The sequence below is a fragment of the Littorina saxatilis genome, linkage group LG8 (genome assembly GCF_037325665.1).
Source record: "Littorina saxatilis isolate snail1 linkage group LG8, US_GU_Lsax_2.0, whole genome shotgun sequence".
Taxonomy (NCBI): Eukaryota; Metazoa; Mollusca; class Gastropoda; order Littorinimorpha; family Littorinidae; genus Littorina; species Littorina saxatilis.
Window position 1 is genome coordinate 3,857,611 of NC_090252.1, and position 19,948 is coordinate 3,877,558.

At 42.6% G+C, this 19,948-nt stretch overlaps 1 protein-coding gene across 1 annotated transcript; it reads left to right on the top strand.

Annotated features, from left to right (window-relative positions):
* The first annotated feature begins 1,601 nt into the window (after nt 1-1,601).
* Nucleotides 1,602-19,416, top strand: LOC138972548 (uncharacterized). The gene is made up of 4 exons (XM_070345197.1): nt 1,602-1,855; nt 2,620-3,701; nt 4,352-4,540; nt 14,191-19,416. The coding sequence occupies exons 2-4, from the start codon at nt 2,678-2,680 to the stop codon at nt 14,649-14,651; spliced, it is 1,674 nt and encodes a 557-aa protein (XP_070201298.1). The 5' UTR covers nt 1,602-1,855; nt 2,620-2,677; the 3' UTR covers nt 14,652-19,416.
* Nucleotides 19,417-19,948: the final 532 nt, after the last annotated feature.

The following is a 19,948-nucleotide window of genomic DNA, read 5'->3' on the forward strand; positions in this document are numbered from 1 at the left end:
TGGATCGTTTTATAAATTTTTATTTTTTTTTACAATTTTCAGATTTTTAATGACCAAAGTCATTAATTAATTTTTAAGCCACCAAGCTGAAATGCAATACCGAACCCCGGGCTTCGTCGAAGATTACTTGACCAAAATTTGAACCAATTTGGTTGAAAAATGAGGGCGTGACAGTGCCGCCTCAACTTTCACGAAAAGCCGGATATGACGTCATCAAAGACATTTATCAAAAAAATGAAAAAAACGTTCGGGGATTTCATACCCAGGAACTCTCATGTCAAATTTCATAAAGATCGGTCCAGTAGTTTAGTCTGAATCGCTCTACACACACACACACACACACGCACGCACACACGCACGCACGCACATACACCACGACCCTCGTTTCGATTCCCCCTCGATGTTAAAATATTTAGTCAAAACTTGACTAAATATAAAAAGCACCTAAAAAAAGATCACAATACGAAAACAAAAAAATGTACTATTTATCCACACAAAAATATTCCTCTTAACGACCAACGGTTTTTATATTTAGTCAAGTTTTGACTAAATATTTTAACATCGAGGGGGAATCGAAACGAGGGTCGTGGTGTATGTGCGTATGTGTGTGCGTGCGTGCGTGCGTGTGTGTGTGTGTGTGTGTGTAGAGCGATTCAGACTAAACTACTGGACCGATCTTTATGAAATTTGACTTGAGAGTTCCTGGGTATGAAATCCCCGAACGCTTTTTTCATTTTTTTGATAAATGTCTCTGATGACGTCATATCCGGCTTTTCGTGAAAGTTGAGGCGGCACTGTCACGCCCTCATTTTTCAACCAAATTGGTTCAAATTTTGGTCAAGTAATCTTCGACGAAGCCCGGGGTTCGGTATTGCATTTCAGCTTGGTGGCTTAAAAATTAATTAATGACTTTGGTCATTAAAAATCTGAAAATTGTAAAAAAAAATAAAAATTTATAAAACGATCCAAATTTACGTTTATCTTATTCTCCATCATTTGCTGATTCCAAAAACATATAAATATGTTATATTTGGATTAAAAACAAGCTCTGAAAATTAAATATATAAAAATTATTATCAATTTTTTTTTTTCGAAATCAATTTAAAAACACTTTCATCTTATTCCTTGTCGGTTCCTGATTCCAAAAATATATAGATATGATATGTTTGGATTAAAAACACGCTCAGAAAGTTAAAACAAAGAGAGGTACAGAAAAGCGTGCTATCCTTCTCAGCGCAACGAATACCCCGCTCTTCTTGTCAATGCCACGTGCACTGCCTTTGCCACGGGCGGTGGAGTGACGATGCTACGAGTATACGGTCTTGCTGCGTTGCGTTGCGTTCAGTTTCATTCTGTGAGTTCGACAGCTACTTGACTAAATATTGTATTTTCGCCTTACGCGACTTGTTTTCTCTCTCTTCAAGCAGTGGGACAATTTAGCCACTGCGTGCTCTCTTGTTGTAACGCACGCTTGCAAGCAGGAAAAAGCCGCATTGCAACTGTATGTGTTGCTACTTCCCGGTCATTTCTCGGGAATCGAACATTTTGACGAGGCGAGGTGCACGACACAATTACCACCCAAACAAGATGATTGGCTGTTGTTGCTTTTTGGGTCCAGCGGACCATGTATAGGGCAAATCAGAACCCCACCCAAACAAGAGCCACCCGCAGTGTTGGATTTGTTGAAACTGAGATGTGTAGTGATTTCAACGAATCAGAACCCGCGGTTTGTTCTCTCCCGTTTGGGTGGCACCCACGTGACTTTCGGTTCGTGCACCCCAGACATCGACTATAAAAGGTGATTCACAAAAGCGCGCACACTGCACACACCTGATTGGAGTTCTCGTCTTTGCAGGTAAAGATTTCAGTGTTTGCTTGCTTGTCTGTGTGTTTGTTTGTTTTTCTACGATACGATACAATACGGGATGTGTCTGTTTCTGTCGTTCTATCTATCAGTATGTATGTCTCTGTATCTATCTATAGCACCTTCATTGTTCAAAGCGGCTATCCTGAGTTTCCTGAGAAAGATATCTTCAATCGGAGCCAAGTGCCTTTCAGGCCATAGAACGTTTCACTGACTTTTTCATGAGTACAAATATTGTCTCGGTATTTTGCTGTTTGTTTATTTTGTGTTCACTGTTTACTATTTGAATAATTGACTGCGTCGTTCCCTTAATTGGAATATGGCAACACAGAATACTTGATCTTGACACTCATTAATGTCAGAATTAAAACGGCTGCTCGACATATTCATATCAAGGTCGTCTTGTGCTTTGTGTGCGGTTGTCAGTCCACTGGAATGGCAGTGCTCGACATGTTGGGTTTTCAATATCACCGTGCACACTCTGAACAGAATTGAACACTTGTTGAAACACATCTTGGTAACATGTTTTTAACGCTGTGTGACATAGTACATAGTCTTACTAGCAACAGAGACACGCACATTTTAAACACGTAGTGTACACAAGTGGACAATATGTGTGCTACTGTTGCCAGCAAAACTATGAACAGTGTCACAAAGCATTCAAATTGGTTACAGAAATATGTTCAAAGGGTGTTCAATTCTGCTACGATTGCACATTCTGGTGCGATTTGCAACATGTGTTGTTTCTTGTCCAGGATCGAATGCTATCAGACAAGTTTTCCTAGAAAGAACGTGAAGAGAAGAAACAACAAAATGCAGCCCACAGCTGCTGCAGTTATCGTGGTCTTCGTTGTGCTCACTGTTCACAACACTGCGGCCATAGACCCGCCACCACAACCCCTGCCGGATACTCCGCTACAGACTTTCCTTGCGAGGCTTGTAAAACTAGCTGTTCCAATCAGACCGCCGTGGTCGAACGCTAAACAGTTCGGTGGTTTGTTTTTCTACGAGCGGCTGGACAATACTCCATACTATTTTGACCCGGTTCCAACCTACGCAAACGGCAGTCTGTTGATTAACAAAACTATTAGTGAGAGGTTTGCACCTGAAATCAATTTGATGGTCAATTATCTGGTTGCTGCGCCGGTCAAGAAGGGACCCGGAAACGTTAGGTCTACTCATGTCGAAGATTTTGTCTTGAGAGAATGGGGCGATGACCTGATAAACAATTACACTGCTGCTCACGGAATCACCCCTCCCAGTTTTGCTGTACTGTACACTTATTGGTCTCCTTGTGTAAAATGCACAAATCTGATCGTCAATTTTGCCAACAATCATAGAAACTTGAATCTGACCCTTGCCTACACTGCACTGTACGATAGCCATGCTAACGAAAGTTTAAACAAAATCAGAAATGCGAACGTGAACGTCGTGATTGTGGACGAGTGTAAGGACCCTATTAAGACCAAAAGAAGCGCCGGCATCGCCATCTGTCAACTGAACACTCTTCAAGGATGTCTCTTGGAACGGCTTGACGATCGGTGTTGCTTCCAGAACCAGACCGACAAGGTCATGTTCGTCAACGCTTTTGCTGCAGAATGCTACCCTGAATACAGTCAAGCGTGTTCTGAGTCACTCATCGAAGGCTGGCTTGGTGCGTGCCAACACAACACGAGTGCACTGCGAAGCAACTTGTACAGCCTGGTGGAAGCATGTGCATCAAAAGCCCTCTCGAATCCCCTGCAAGCGTCTATGCTGAACAAGTTCACTGGTATTCTCAACTGTGCAAACTGCCTGCAAGCTCCCCCCAAGTCATGTGGCGTAAAGCAGCTTTCAGGTAATGTGTGTGTGTGTGTGTGTGTGTGTGTGTGTGTGTGTGTGTGTGTGTGTGTGTGTGTGTGTGTGTGTGTGTGTGTGTGCGCGCGCGCTTGTGTTTGAAATTAAGGTGTGTGTTTGTGAAGGGGTGTGTGTTGACATGCTTGACAAACATAGTCACTACTTCGTGCTCTGCATACAATGAAGCCAATTCTTGAACAAGTAACAAACAAACAAACAAACAAACATGGAGATAATCAACTGACCAACCACGAACACGTGGATATAAAAAAAATATAAACAAAAAGCAGACACGAACAAACAAAAGTAGGAGAAAAACAGAACCTCAACAACAACCTACATCACCACCACCGCCAAGACACCTACGTCAAGAAAGCACTGGACTTGTTGACCTTCGAGTCACGGGTTCGATACCAGGCCGGGACTGACACGAGTCAACTTTATGTGCAGACTCATATACGGGATCCATGTCCCACCCCCATGTCACCGCCGTGTCTCGGTTGTTCCGCCAAAATTGCAGGTGGCTAAATACACTTTAACATGCTCGCACCTCTGTAGCCGACACGACTATGTTGCTGCTAGCTTTCCACGGGGACTAAGCGATCAGAAATTCTTGGCAATGGAATAATAAAGTCAACCTCTGTTTTGTAGCCTGTGGTCATCGTGGGTTCCGGTGCACGACGACAGCGGGGAACTCCATGTGTCGAGATGACCACTACTGCGGTCTGCACGGAGAGTCGTACTCCTGGTGCTACGTGGACGATGATGACCACTGGGACTACTGCTGCCTGGGCTCCTGCAAGATGGACACTGACCAAGACGCGTTGATGTGCTATGCAGGTGAGCATTTGTTTGTGTTTTAAGCTGTGTTGTGTACAATGGCATTTGTGATATGCGAATGCTAAACTGGATTGAAATGCACAATCTATCCCGTGAAAATAGTTCTGTTCACAACCTCACATCTGGACAGGCTGTTACATTGCAAAATAACATATCAGTCCGCCTGGACACACGCATACCAAATACAATAACATATCAGTCCGCCTGGACACATGCATACCAAATACAATAACATATCAGTCCGCCTGGACACATGCATACCAAATACAATAACATATCAGTCCGCCTGGACACATGCATACCAAATACAATAACATATCAGTCCGCCTGGACACATGCATACCAAATACAATAACATATCAGTCCGCCTGGACACATGCATACCAAATACAATAACATATCAGTCCGCCTGGACACATGCATACCAAATACAATAACATATCAGTCCGCCTGGACACATGCATACCAAATACAATAACATATCAGTCCGCCTGGACACATGCATACCAAATACAATAACATATCAGTCCGCCTGGACACATGCATACCAAATACAATAACATATCAGTCCGCCTGGACACATGCATACCAAATACAATAACATATCAGTCCGCCTGGACACATGCATACCAAATACAATAACATATCAGTCCGCCTGGACACATGCATACCAAATACAATAACATATCAGTCCGCCTGGACACATGCATACCAAATACAATAACATATCAGTCCGCCTGGACACATGCATACCAAATACAATAACATATCAGTCCGCCTGGACACATGCATACCAAATACAATAACATATCAGTCCGCCTGGACACATGCATACCAAATACAATAACATATCAGTCCGCCTGGACACATGCATACCAAATACAATAACATATCAGTCCGCCTGGACACATGCATACCAAATACAATAACATATCAGTCCGCCTGGACACATGCATACCAAATACAATAACATATCAGTCCGCCTGGACACATGCATACCAAATACAATAACATATCAGTCCGCCTGGACACATGCATACCAAATACAATAACATATCAGTCCGCCTGGACACATGCATACCAAATACAATAACATATCAGTCCGCCTGGACACATGCATACCAAATACAATAACATATCAGTCCGCCTGGACACATGCATACCAAATACAATAACATATCAGTCCGCCTGGACACATGCATACCAAATACAATAACATATCAGTCCGCCTGGACACATGCATACCAAATACAATAACATATCAGTCCGCCTGGACACATGCATACCAAATACAATAACATATCAGTCCGCCTGGACACATGCATACCAAATACAATAACATATCAGTCCGCCTGGACACATGCATACCAAATACAATAACATATCAGTCCGCCTGGACACATGCATACCAAATACAATAACATATCAGTCCGCCTGGACACATGCATACCAAATACAATAACATATCAGTCCGCCTGGACACATGCATACCAAATACAATAACATATCAGTCCGCCTGGACACATGCATACCAAATACAATAACATATCAGTCCGCCTGGACACATGCATACCAAATACAATAACATATCAGTCCGCCTGGACACATGCATACCAAATACAATAACATATCAGTCCGCCTGGACACATGCATACCAAATACAATAACATATCAGTCCGCCTGGACACATGCATACCAAATACAATAACATATCAGTCCGCCTGGACACATGCATACCAAATACAATAACATATCAGTCCGCCTGGACACATGCATACCAAATACAATAACATATCAGTCCGCCTGGACACATGCATACCAAATACAATAACATATCAGTCCGCCTGGACACATGCATACCAAATACAATAACATATCAGTCCGCCTGGACACATGCATACCAAATACAATAACATATCAGTCCGCCTGGACACATGCATACCAAATAAAATAACATATCAGTCCGCCTGGACACATGCATACCAATACAATAACATATCAGTCCGCCTGGACACATGCATACCAAATACAATAACATATCAGTCCGCCTGGACACATGCATACCAAATACAATAACATATCAGTCCGCCTGGACACATGCATACCAAAATACAATAACATATCAGTCCGCCTGGACACATGCATACCAAATACAATAACATATCAGTCCGCCTGGACACATGCATACCAAATACAATAACATATCAGTCCGCCTGGACACATGCATACCAAATACAATAACATATCAGTCCGCCTGGACACATGCATACCAAATACAATAACATATCAGTCCGCCTGGACACATGCATACCAAATACAATAACATATCAGTCCGCCTGGACACATGCATACCAAATACAATAACATATCAGTCCGCCTGGACACATGCATACCAAATACAATAACATATCAGTCCGCCTGGACACATGCATACCAAATACAATAACATATCAGTCCGCCTGGACACATGCATACCAAATACAATAACATATCAGTCCGCCTGGACACATGCATACCAAATACAATAACATATCAGTCCGCCTGGACACATGCATACCAAATACAATAACATATCAGTCCGCCTGGACACATGCATACCAAATACAATAACATATCAGTCCGCCTGGACACATGCATACCAAATACAATAACATATCAGTCCGCCTGGACACATGCATACCAAATACAATAACATATCAGTCCGCCTGGACACATGCATACCAAATACAATAACATATCAGTCCGCCTGGACACATGCATACCAAATACAATAACATATCAGTCCGCCTGGACACATGCATACCAAATACAATAACATATCAGTCCGCCTGGACACATGCATACCAAATACAATAACATATCAGTCCGCCTGGACACATGCATACCAAATACAATAACATATCAGTCCGCCTGGACACATGCATACCAAATACAATAACATATCAGTCCGCCTGGACACATGCATACCAAATACAATAACATATCAGTCCGCCTGGACACATGCATACCAAATACAATAACATATCAGTCCGCCTGGACACATGCATACCAAATACAATAACATATCAGTCCGCCTGGACACATGCATACCAAATACAATAACATATCAGTCCGCCTGGACACATGCATACCAAATACAATAACATATCAGTCCGCCTGGACACATGCATACCAAATACAATAACATATCAGTCCGCCTGGACACATGCATACCAAATACAATAACATATCAGTCCGCCTGGACACATGCATACCAAATACAATAACATATCAGTCCGCCTGGACACATGCATACCAAATACAATAACATATCAGTCCGCCTGGACACATGCATACCAAATACAATAACATATCAGTCCGCCTGGACACATGCATACCAAATACAATAACATATCAGTCCGCCTGGACACATGCATACCAAATACAATAACATATCAGTCCGCCTGGACACATGCATACCAAATACAATAACATATCAGTCCGCCTGGACACATGCATACCAAATACAATAACATATCAGTCCGCCTGGACACATGCATACCAAATACAATAACATATCAGTCCGCCTGGACACATGCATACCAAATACAATAACATATCAGTCCGCCTGGACACATGCATACCAAATACAATAACATATCAGTCCGCCTGGACACATGCATACCAAATACAATAACATATCAGTCCGCCTGGACACATGCATACCAAATACAATAACATATCAGTCCGCCTGGACACATGCATACCAAATACAATAACATATCAGTCCGCCTGGACACATGCATACCAAATACAATAACATATCAGTCCGCCTGGACACATGCATACCAAATACAATAACATATCAGTCCGCCTGGACACATGCATACCAAATACAATAACATATCAGTCCGCCTGGACACATGCATACCAAATACAATAACATATCAGTCCGCCTGGACACATGCATACCAAATACAATAACATATCAGTCCGCCTGGACACATGCATACCAAATACAATAACATATCAGTCCGCCTGGACACATGCATACCAAATACAATAACATATCAGTCCGCCTGGACACATGCATACCAAATACAATAACATATCAGTCCGCCTGGACACATGCATACCAAATACAATAACATATCAGTCCGCCTGGACACATGCATACCAAATACAATAACATATCAGTCCGCCTGGACACATGCATACCAAATACAATAACATATCAGTCCGCCTGGACACATGCTACCAAATACAATAACATATCAGTCCGCCTGGACACATGCATACCAAATACAATAACATATCAGTCCGCCTGGACACATGCATACCAAATACAATAACATATCAGTCCGCCTGGACACATGCATACCAAATACAATAACATATCAGTCCGCCTGGACACATGCATACCAAATACAATAACATATCAGTCCGCCTGGACACATGCATACCAAATACAATAACATATCAGTCCGCCTGGACACATGCATACCAAATACAATAACATATCAGTCCGCCTGGACACATGCATACCAAATACAATAACATATCAGTCCGCCTGGACACATGCATACCAATACAATAACATATCAGTCCGCCTGGACACATGCATACCAAATACAATAACATATCAGTCCGCCTGGACACATGCATACCAAATACAATAACATATCAGTCCGCCTGGACACATGCATACCAAATACAATAACATATCAGTCCGCCTGGACACATGCATACCAAATACAATAACATATCAGTCCGCCTGGACACATGCATACCAAATACAATAACATATCAGTCCGCCTGGACACATGCATACCAAATACAATAACATATCAGTCCGCCTGGACACATGCATACCAAATACAATAACATATCAGTCCGCCTGGACACATGCATACCAAATACAATAACATATCAGTCCGCCTGGACACATGCATACCAAATACAATAACATATCAGTCCGCCTGGACACATGCATACCAAATACAATAACATATCAGTCCGCCTGGACACATGCATACCAAATACAATAACATATCAGTCCGCCTGGACACATGCATACCAAATACAATAACATATCAGTCCGCCTGGACACATGCATACCAAATACAATAACATATCAGTCCGCCTGGACACATGCATACCAAATACAATAACATATCAGTCCGCCTGGACACATGCATACAAATACAATAACATATCAGTCCGCCTGGACACATGCATACCAAATACAATAACATATCAGTCCGCCTGGACACATGCATACCAAAATACAATAACATATCAGTCCGCCTGGACACATGCATACCAAATACAATAACATATCAGTCCGCCTGGACACATGCATACCAACATACAATAACATATCAGTCCGCCTGGACACATGCATACCAAATACAATAACATATCAGTCCGCCTGGACACATGCATACCAAATACAATAACATATCAGTCCGCCTGGACACATGCATACCAAATACAATAACATATCAGTCCGCCTGGACACATGCATACCAAATACAATAACATATCAGTCCGCCTGGACACATGCATACCAAATACAATAACATATCAGTCCGCCTGGACACATGCATACCAAATACAATAACATATCAGTCCGCCTGGACACATGCATACCAAATAAATAACATATCAGTCCGCCTGGACACATGCATACCAAATACAATAACATATCAGTCCGCCTGGACACATGCATACCAAATACAATAACATATCAGTCCGCCTGGACACATGCATACCAAATACAATAACATATCAGTCCGCCTGGACACATGCATACCAAATACAATAACATATCAGTCCGCCTGGACACATGCATACCAAATACAATAACATATCAGTCCGCCTGGACACATGCATACCAAATACAATAACATATCAGTCCGCCTGGACACATGCATACCAAATACAATAACATATCAGTCCGCCTGGACACATGCATACCAAATACAATAACATATCAGTCCGCCTGGACACATGCATACCAAATACAATAACATATCAGTCCGCCTGGACACATGCATACCAATACAATAACATATCAGTCCGCCTGGACACATGCATACCAAATACAATAACATATCAGTCCGCCTGGACACATGCATACCAAATACAATAACATATCAGTCCGCCTGGACACATGCATACAAATACAATAACATATCAGTCCGCCTGGACACATGCATACCAAAACAATAACATATCAGTCCGCCTGGACACATGCATACCAAATACAATAACATATCAGTCCGCCTGGACACATGCATACCAAATACAATAACATATCAGTCCGCCTGGACACATGCATACCAAATACAATAACATATCAGTCCGCCTGGACACATGCATACCAAATACAATAACATATCAGTCCGCCTGGACACATGCATACCAATACAATAACATATCAGTCCGCCTGGACACATGCATACCAAATACAATAACATATCAGTCCGCCTGGACACATGCATACCAAATACAATAACATATCAGTCCGCCTGGACACATGCATACCAAATACAATAACATATCAGTCCGCCTGGACACATGCATACCAAATACAATAACATATCAGTCCGCCTGGACACATGCATACCAAATACAATAACATATCAGTCCGCCTGGACACATGCATACCAAATACAATAACATATCAGTCCGCCTGGACACATGCATACCAAATACAATAACATATCAGTCCGCCTGGACACATGCATACCAAATACAATAACATATCAGTCCGCCTGGACACATGCATACCAAATACAATAACATATCAGTCCGCCTGGACACATGCATACCAAATACAATAACATATCAGTCCGCCTGGACACATGCATACCAAATACAATAACATATCAGTCCGCCTGGACACATGCATACCAAATACAATAACATATCAGTCCGCCTGGACACATGCATACCAAATACAATAACATATCAGTCCGCCTGGACACATGCATACCAAATACAATAACATATCAGTCCGCCTGGACACATGCATACCAAATACAATAACATATCAGTCCGCCTGGACACATGCATACCAAATACAATAACATATCAGTCCGCCTGGACACATGCATACCAAATACAATAACATATCAGTCCGCCTGGACACATGCATACCAAATACAATAACATATCAGTCCGCCTGGACACATGCATACCAAATACAATAACATATCAGTCCGCCTGGACACATGCATACCAAATACAATAACATATCAGTCCGCCTGGACACATGCATACCAAATACAATAACATATCAGTCCGCCTGGACACATGCATACCAAATACAATAACATATCAGTCCGCCTGGACACATGCATACCAAATACAATAACATATCAGTCCGCCTGGACACATGCATACCAAATACAATAACATATCAGTCCGCCTGGACACATGCATACCAAATACAATAACATATCAGTCCGCCTGGACACATGCATACCAAATACAATAACATATCAGTCCGCCTGGACACATGCATACCAAATACAATAACATATCAGTCCGCCTGGACACATGCATACCAAATACAATAACATATCAGTCCGCCTGGACACATGCATACCAAATACAATAACATATCAGTCCGCCTGGACACATGCATACCAAATACAATAACATATCAGTCCGCCTGGACACATGCATACCAAATACAATAACATATCAGTCCGCCTGGACACATGCATACCAAATACAATAACATATCAGTCCGCCTGGACACATGCATACCAAATACAATAACATATCAGTCCGCCTGGACACATGCATACCAAATACAATAACATATCAGTCCGCCTGGACACATGCATACCAAATACAATAACATATCAGTCCGCCTGGACACATGCATACCAAATACAATAACATATCAGTCCGCCTGGACACATGCATACCAAATACAATAACATATCAGTCCGCCTGGACACACGCATACCAAATTTAAAAAAAACCATTCCGATTACATCCCGCGAAGAGTTGGAATTTGTTTGATGAGTAAATTTGGCAGATTGACACTTTTATCTATTTTAAAAAAATGTGCTCAAAATACACGCAGGCTGTTGATTTCAGGTGTACGTTCATATCCCACATTACAGCCTGGATTCACATGTATACAGTATTGCAAGGTGTTTTCCATTAACGGTGCAGTACACTTTAGACAGAGAGTGAGATGTGAGAGGAGGGGAATAGAGAGAGGGAGCGGGGCATGGAGGGAGAGGGGAGAGAGAGGGTGAGCAAGAGGAGACTGAGGGAGAGAGAGAGGGGGAGATATGGATGGGGTGGGGGGGGGGGAGAGGAGGAGGGAAGGAATAGAGAGGGAGGGCGCGAAGAGGAAGAGTGAGAGAGACAGAGGGGGGAGTGGGAGAGGGTGAGAGAGAGAAAGTGAGGGAGAGAGAGAGAGAGAGAGAGAGAGAGAGAGAGAGAGTGAGAGAGAGAGAAAGAAAGAAGGAGAAGTAATTGTAAAAGGAAAAAAGAATGTCCAGTAAAAAAAAACAATGTCCATTTTGCGTGTAAATGAAAAAACATATTGTATAACAAATTCCAAACAAGCACGCAGACGGAAGAGAAAGAAAGTTATCAAGAAAGAGAGAGAGTGCGAGTGAAAGGGTTATAAGTTTACAGTAGGCGACATCACAATAAAAATAAAAACCCTTCCGAATAGTACCCGCTGATGGGACCACAAAAAAGTCTGATCTCATTAAAAAAAAAAATGGAAAAAAAATGATGAAATTTTTTTTATATAAAAATTAAAAAAAGTATTGCAAGGTGGGTTTTTTTCTCATGATAATATTATTATTATGGGGAGCTTATATAGCGCGAACCACAACTGTGCTCTCCGCGCTTTACATATTAATTTCTGCCTTTTGAAATGGAATTTTTTACAGACAGACAGACAAACAGCCATTTTTTTCACACAATATATAACGCATTCACATCGACCAGCAAACTTCAAGCCTATTAGGCGAACATTCACCTTTCACGGCCTATTATTCTAAGTCAAACGGGTATTTGGTGGACATTTTTATCTATGCCTATACAATTTTGCCAGGAAAGACCCTTTTGTCAATCGTGGGATCTTTAACGTGCACACCCCAATGTAGTGTAATACGTATCTTGAAGCTATGATGCTTACTATGGTACCGCTGGTGAGAGAACGTCCTTGTCAATTGAAATGAGAAATTAACAAAAACATGGTGTACATGGCCAAATTGCTCGTTCCAGATGATGCATGAGGCTTTTTTTGCAGGTATATTCTGGTTGGATGAATAGATAAATAGATAGCAAAGCGAGGGAAAGACTGAGCAAAAAAAGAGAAGGCACTGCAGTACTACTTAGTTCCAGTTATTTATACTCGCACACATCCCCAGAGCACAGCCAGTTAATTGGAAACTCTTTAGTTGGGTGGACTAGTGAAAATAATGCCTTTATCCCTTTCTTTCCTTTTCCCCCTTATACCGCAACAACAGACTTCCAGATCTATAACACGATCATATGTGTTCTCTGTTTGCATGTCTGTCCAGTGTTTTGTCCCCCGATATAGCATATCAACTCTACCTGTCCCAAGATAGGTCAATTGGTCCTAAGAGGACGTTAAAACTAATTATCAATCAATCTGTTTGTAGGCCAAGAAACGCACAACTCGAGCGTGTCAGACAGCCGGCAGGTTCAACGTTTCTGTGGGGATGCTGGCATCACAACGGTGAAAGGAGAGGCATGCCGATCAGACCATGCCTGCGGCACTCACAACGGCACCGACTACTACTGGTGTTTCAAGCAGTCCGACTCAGATGGCATGGACTGGGACTACTGTTGTCGACCAGACCAAGTGTGCAGCCGGAACGGCGAAACTTACAATTGGTGCTTCGTTGGGCAAAACCGCACGAAATTCGCGTGCAATTCGACTCGCGAGGCAAAATGCACAACCAGGGCCCTGTGTCCCTGTAGCGGTTCTGCGGAGTGCAACCAGAACCCTACTAACGCGGCAGCTGAGATTGTGGCTGCTTTGGCTATCATGCAGTTTCTTCTTCTTGGCATCTTTGCGGTTGTTGCAACCCAAGTGCCAAGGCTGCAGCTGATAAACTGACCTGGGCAAAGCAGCAGCGACGACGAACAGAGAGTCAGTGGTTAAAATCAGGGTTAACCGTACATAAACAAATGTTCAATGCCGCCAAACGGGTTATCGCCAACATTGTAGACGGAGCGAAACGAGCCTTCTATTCAAGTCAGATTTCTGATTGTTTTTCAAGCAAACAGTTATTTACCATAACAAATAGGCTGATTGGTCGCAAGAAAGTTTCTCCTCTCCCCAACTCCCACGACACAGAATCACTACCAGATACTTTCTGCCGTTTTTTCTTGGACAAAGTGAACCTGATTCGTACTAATCTTGACAGTCATTCTTCCCCATCTGATCCAAAGGACATCACATGTGTGGACTCTTCTTTTGATAGTTTTGATTACGTATCTATGGACATGCTAAGGACTCTTATTCTCAAATCAAAACCATGCACATGTTCTCTTGATCCACTGCCAACGTCACTGTTTGTTGAATGTCTTGATGAGCTACTCCCAACTGTTGTCGACATTGTCAATGATTGTTTGCAGACTGGATGTTTTCCCTCAAAGCCGCACTTGTAAAACCTCTCCTCAAAAAACAGTCTCTCGACCCAAATGAACTCAAAAATTATCGCCCTGTTTCTAACCTCCCCTTTCTGTCTAAAATCATAGAGAAAACAGTGTTACATCAGCTATTAAAGTATTTAAATTCTAACCTACTTCTCAGCATGTCCCAGTCAGCTTACCGTGCGCACCACAGCACAGAAACAGCCCTCGTCAAGGTCATGAATGACATCTTGCTTGCACTCGATCATGGTAAAGTTTCCATCTTGACCTTGCTAGACCTGTCCGCAGCCTTCGATACTATTGACCATACACTGCTATTGAACCGACTCAATAAGCACTATGGAATCTCAGGCACCGCGCTTGCCTGGTTTCAGTCATATTTGACTGGAAGGAAACAAACAGGAGCAGTTGATGGTTACCGCTCAGGATCGGCTGAGGTGGCATTCGGTGTCCCACAGGGGTCAGTGTTAGGTCCTGTTCTGTTTATTATGTATACCAAACCACTGTCGAATCTAATTGAAACATGTTCAATCGCCAGTCAGTCTTTCGCTGATGATACACAGCTGCATGATTCCTTCGCCCCTGATCGGGCACTGGCTGCGTCCCAGAACATAGAGAAATGTATCATCAAAGTCAAGACCTGGATGACAGAAAACAAACTAAAACTAAACGACGACAAAACAGAATCTCTACTCATAAAATCTAGCCGTGCTCTGTGTACTGTACCCCTCCCTGCTGCATTAAAAGTTGGTGACTGTGACGTTACTTTTTCAGCCTATGCACGCAATCTGGGTTTCACTGTCTCTGATGACATGTCTCTTGACAAACATGTGACAAATGTATGTAGATCGGCATTCCTTGAAATCCGCCGTATCAGTTCAATTCGCAAATTCCTAACTCTTGATGCTACAAGAACGCTAATGTGTGCCTTTGTCCTGTCTAAACTGGACTACTGTAATGCTCTTTTATCTGAATGTCCTTTGTACATCACTAACAAGCTTCAGAAAGTACAGAATGCAGCAGCTAGACTTGTTCTCAAAGCCAGGAAGTCTGATCACGTTAAACCACCCCTCCGCACCCTCCACTGGTTGCCTATTCAAGCTCGCATTGACTACAAACTCTGTACCCTGTGTCATAGTTTTTTTCTCTCAGACTGCTCCTGTCTATCTATCAGATATGTTGAATGTATACATTCCCTCCAGACAGCTTCGCTCTTCCAGCGATTCTCGGATGCTTCGCATTCCCCATGTTAGAACTAAAGCCTTCGGCCACAGGTCCTTCTCCTATGCAGCCCCTAAAATATGGAACTCTCTCCCATATGACATCCGCCACATTGACTCAACCCCTTCTTTCAAAGCAGCTTTAAAGACCCATCTTTTCAAAATCTATTTAGATCCCTGATCCGCTTTTTCAATACCCTGTACTATCGCTTCACGCTTGTGTTTGTGTGTGTGGGTGTGATCGACTGCGCTGTGTGTGCGTGAGTGTGGGTGTGTGTGTGTGTGTGTGTGCGCGCGCTATGATATAGTGATTTAACATATTATTTTTCTTACTATGTACTTAGCTTTAACTTGTGTGAGTGTGTGTTTTTCTTTGGATGTTGTTGTTTGTATAATTAATGCATTATGTCATTTACACTACTGTATGAACTCGGATACTATTTATTGTAAACATGTATTGCATTGTTCAGTTCGATGTAAAGCGCGGAGAGCGTGGGTTAACCCCATGGTTCGCGCTATATAAGCTTGCCACTATTATTATTATTATTATTATTATTATTTTGTATAGTTTATAAATGTATATCGTTTCTTTATCCATGATTGGCTTTTTTGCTAACCTTTTTCTTTGACCGCAAAGGATCACATTAAAAGTACAGGAAACTATGATGTACAGAAACTAAGACAGGATCGAACCGCAGGAACCAAAGTGTAGATGATAAATCACGTTTAACCTTCGATTACAAGAGATATTTTTGCAAATGAAATTCTTATACGGTTTAGATGGATTTTCTTGTCTGTCTGCAAGAAACACATATTGTGAGTTTAACATTGTAACCGACATGTGTTGTTGCAATGGTAAACTGATTAATATGAATAATATAAATTATTCAGACTAGTTTTGAACAGGGAGAAATAACCGTCATTAGTCGATGGTACGCTAAGCTGTCAGGTATGGTATATATACATGGCCGAGCTTTCTGCCTTTGCAAAACAAATCATGATTATCGGTTATCGCAGACACCGATTGGCCCATGCATTTTCTACAGGTCTTGTTAAGAGAGCCAGTCAAGTACACACATGCTGGTACTACTGCTGCTAGGATACAAGTAGATTTACCGGTTACCAAAAAATAGATGTAGGGTTCAATACCCATTGCGGTGTGTGTTATCTGTGTGTAAAAAGCCTCGCTTATATACATGCAGCCTATTGTGGCAGATCATGGTATCATTTAACTTCATTTTATGTTATTGTATTTCATTCCTATTACTGTGTTATCCCAATGCTTGGAAATTCGTGTCCCTTCCTCCTCGTGGAAAGCTAGCAGCAGCACGAGTCGCACCGGCTAACAATTTGTGTGCATGTTTAGGTCAAGTCAAGTCAAGTTTTATTGTTCATTACCCAGGGGCATTATAAACAATATTCGCAAATTCAAAAATGCACAAAGTACCAAGTGAACAAAAAGAAAAATAGAAGATAAGAAAAGAAAAAATAAAATAAATATCAGTATAGTATCAGTCACCCGCACCCGAATAGCCGAGGTCGTTTACGCTCCACGGGGGTGGGACATAGATAGTCGCGGTGAGTCATCGAGCACATAGTGGACCTGTGCCCGTCCTGTTCTGGAATCGAACCTGTGATCCGACTATCACGAGTGCTGTACTATCCTTGACACAAAGGGTCAAAAATACCCAAAATATAAGGCCTTATTTTTAAAATAAGGCCTTTTTTTCCAGAAATATGGCCTTTTTAACGGTCATACACAAATGAGGGCGTATAGAAATAAAGCCTTATTTCTTGTACGACCTCAGAAAAATAAGGCCTTATGTTTCTGTCCTCTACCAGATCACGTTGTCAGTGCACAGCCGACATGAACAGTGGCGTGCTCTTCATCGGGTTACCTACAAGCATTTAATTTAGCCTACCGTCGCGTGTGTTCGAGCGACGTCGCTCGATCCTTCTCAGGCCCCAAACCCCTGTCTGATTTTTCTTTTGTTTTAGGAATTATTTGTTTTTGTCGAGTGGATTGAAATTAACAGTGATTTTCAGACAGTGAATATGTTTGGGCTACGTTCTAAAAGGGGCTTTTAGGCCTCAAAAACTACTACAGTCGACTCCGGTTAATCGGCCACTTTTGGGACTGACTGAACTATGGCCGATTAACCGGAATTGACCGTAAGTGCTTTCGATTTTACTTTATTATTTTCGCGGTGATTAACCTAAAGTATTTGTAGAGGAGAGACGTAAATGTATAAAGCTAGGATTCCATTCTTACGGCTGCGGTGCGGCTCCGGCTCCGGCGACGGCAACGGCATCCGGCTCTGGCGAGAAAAACGCATCGTCGTGAACCGTATATAACGGCGACGTCGTCCGGATATGTTCTCTTCCCGCCAATGCCGCCATGGCTCCACATTGGTCTCGTCTCATGCAAACTGTCATTCATAATGAAGAACAATTTATGTTAATATTATTAGCGTACCGCCAAATGAAAAAACGCCAAAAGAGACGACATCGCTGGTGGGTGCATGCCATTTTGGAGAAAAGACGGCAGTATGGAACCTATCACCATCTTGTTCAAGAACTGCAACTCGATGGCGAAAGGTTTCAGCAGTATTTTCGTCTCTTTGTGCTCGGAAAGGCTCTGAGAAAAACGCGGGAAAAGAGACACGCCCACAAAATACCAGACGGGCGTCCGGCGACGGCAGTCCAGAAAGCCACATGGAGCTTTCTTGAAAAAACGCACGCACGCCGGGCCGTCGCCGTCGCCGTCGCCGTACCGCACCCGTGTGAATGGGGTCATCCCTTCTTTCATCAATGTTTTTCAAATTGCCGTCGCCGCTCACCGTCGCCGGAGCCGCACCGCAGCCGTAAGAATGGAATCCTAGCTTTACACGTCAACTTTGTACCAAGACATTTTCTATGAAAAAAAAGGCATTTGTATATTTACATTTATTTTTCTTGACTTAATAAACCGTGACATGATTATTGTGATTCTTGTTGCCAAGTTGATTTTTGTGTTTTCCGTATCCTAACAAAAAAATGACCGTAAGACCCAAAATCAGTTGAACTTCTACTCGAATGTCCGAGCCGGCGGTGTGTGTTTACTACCAGCGGCGTGAATGTGTACGTGTGCGGTGTGTCACCCACGGTATGCGGTGTGTCACTAGCGCACTGTGTGTGTGTGTGTGTGTGTGTCACAGCGTGTGTGCCACGGCCGTGTGCGTGTGCCTTGTTTCACGGCTGAGTGTGTCACAGTGTGTGCACGGTTGTGTGCGGCTATGCCGCGGTTTGCCAGTGTGTGTCTCAAGTAGAAGCATACACATCCACGAGTATGCAACATAATAATTGTAATAAACACGTATTACACCCATACAAATCGACACCAGTGAAAACTTCAAGTTACGAATACACACACACAGCCGGGCTGACACGGACTGTGACACTAGTAACACTGACGCGGAGCCGGCACTGACTGAGGCCGTGAACGGAATAATAAACACACAACAACAAAACACAACAAAACAAACAGACAGGGTCAGAC

Coding starts and splice junctions, on each gene's coding strand:
- LOC138972548 (XM_070345197.1), top strand. CDS start 2,678: ATGCAGCCCACAGCTGCTGCAGTTATCGTGGTCTTCGTTGTGCTCACT. Junction 3,702..4,351: donor TGGCGTAAAGCAGCTTTCAG/GTAATGTGTGTG, acceptor TCTGTTTTGTAG/CCTGTGGTCATCGTGGGTTC. Junction 4,541..14,190: donor CGCGTTGATGTGCTATGCAG/GTGAGCATTTGT, acceptor ATCTGTTTGTAG/GCCAAGAAACGCACAACTCG.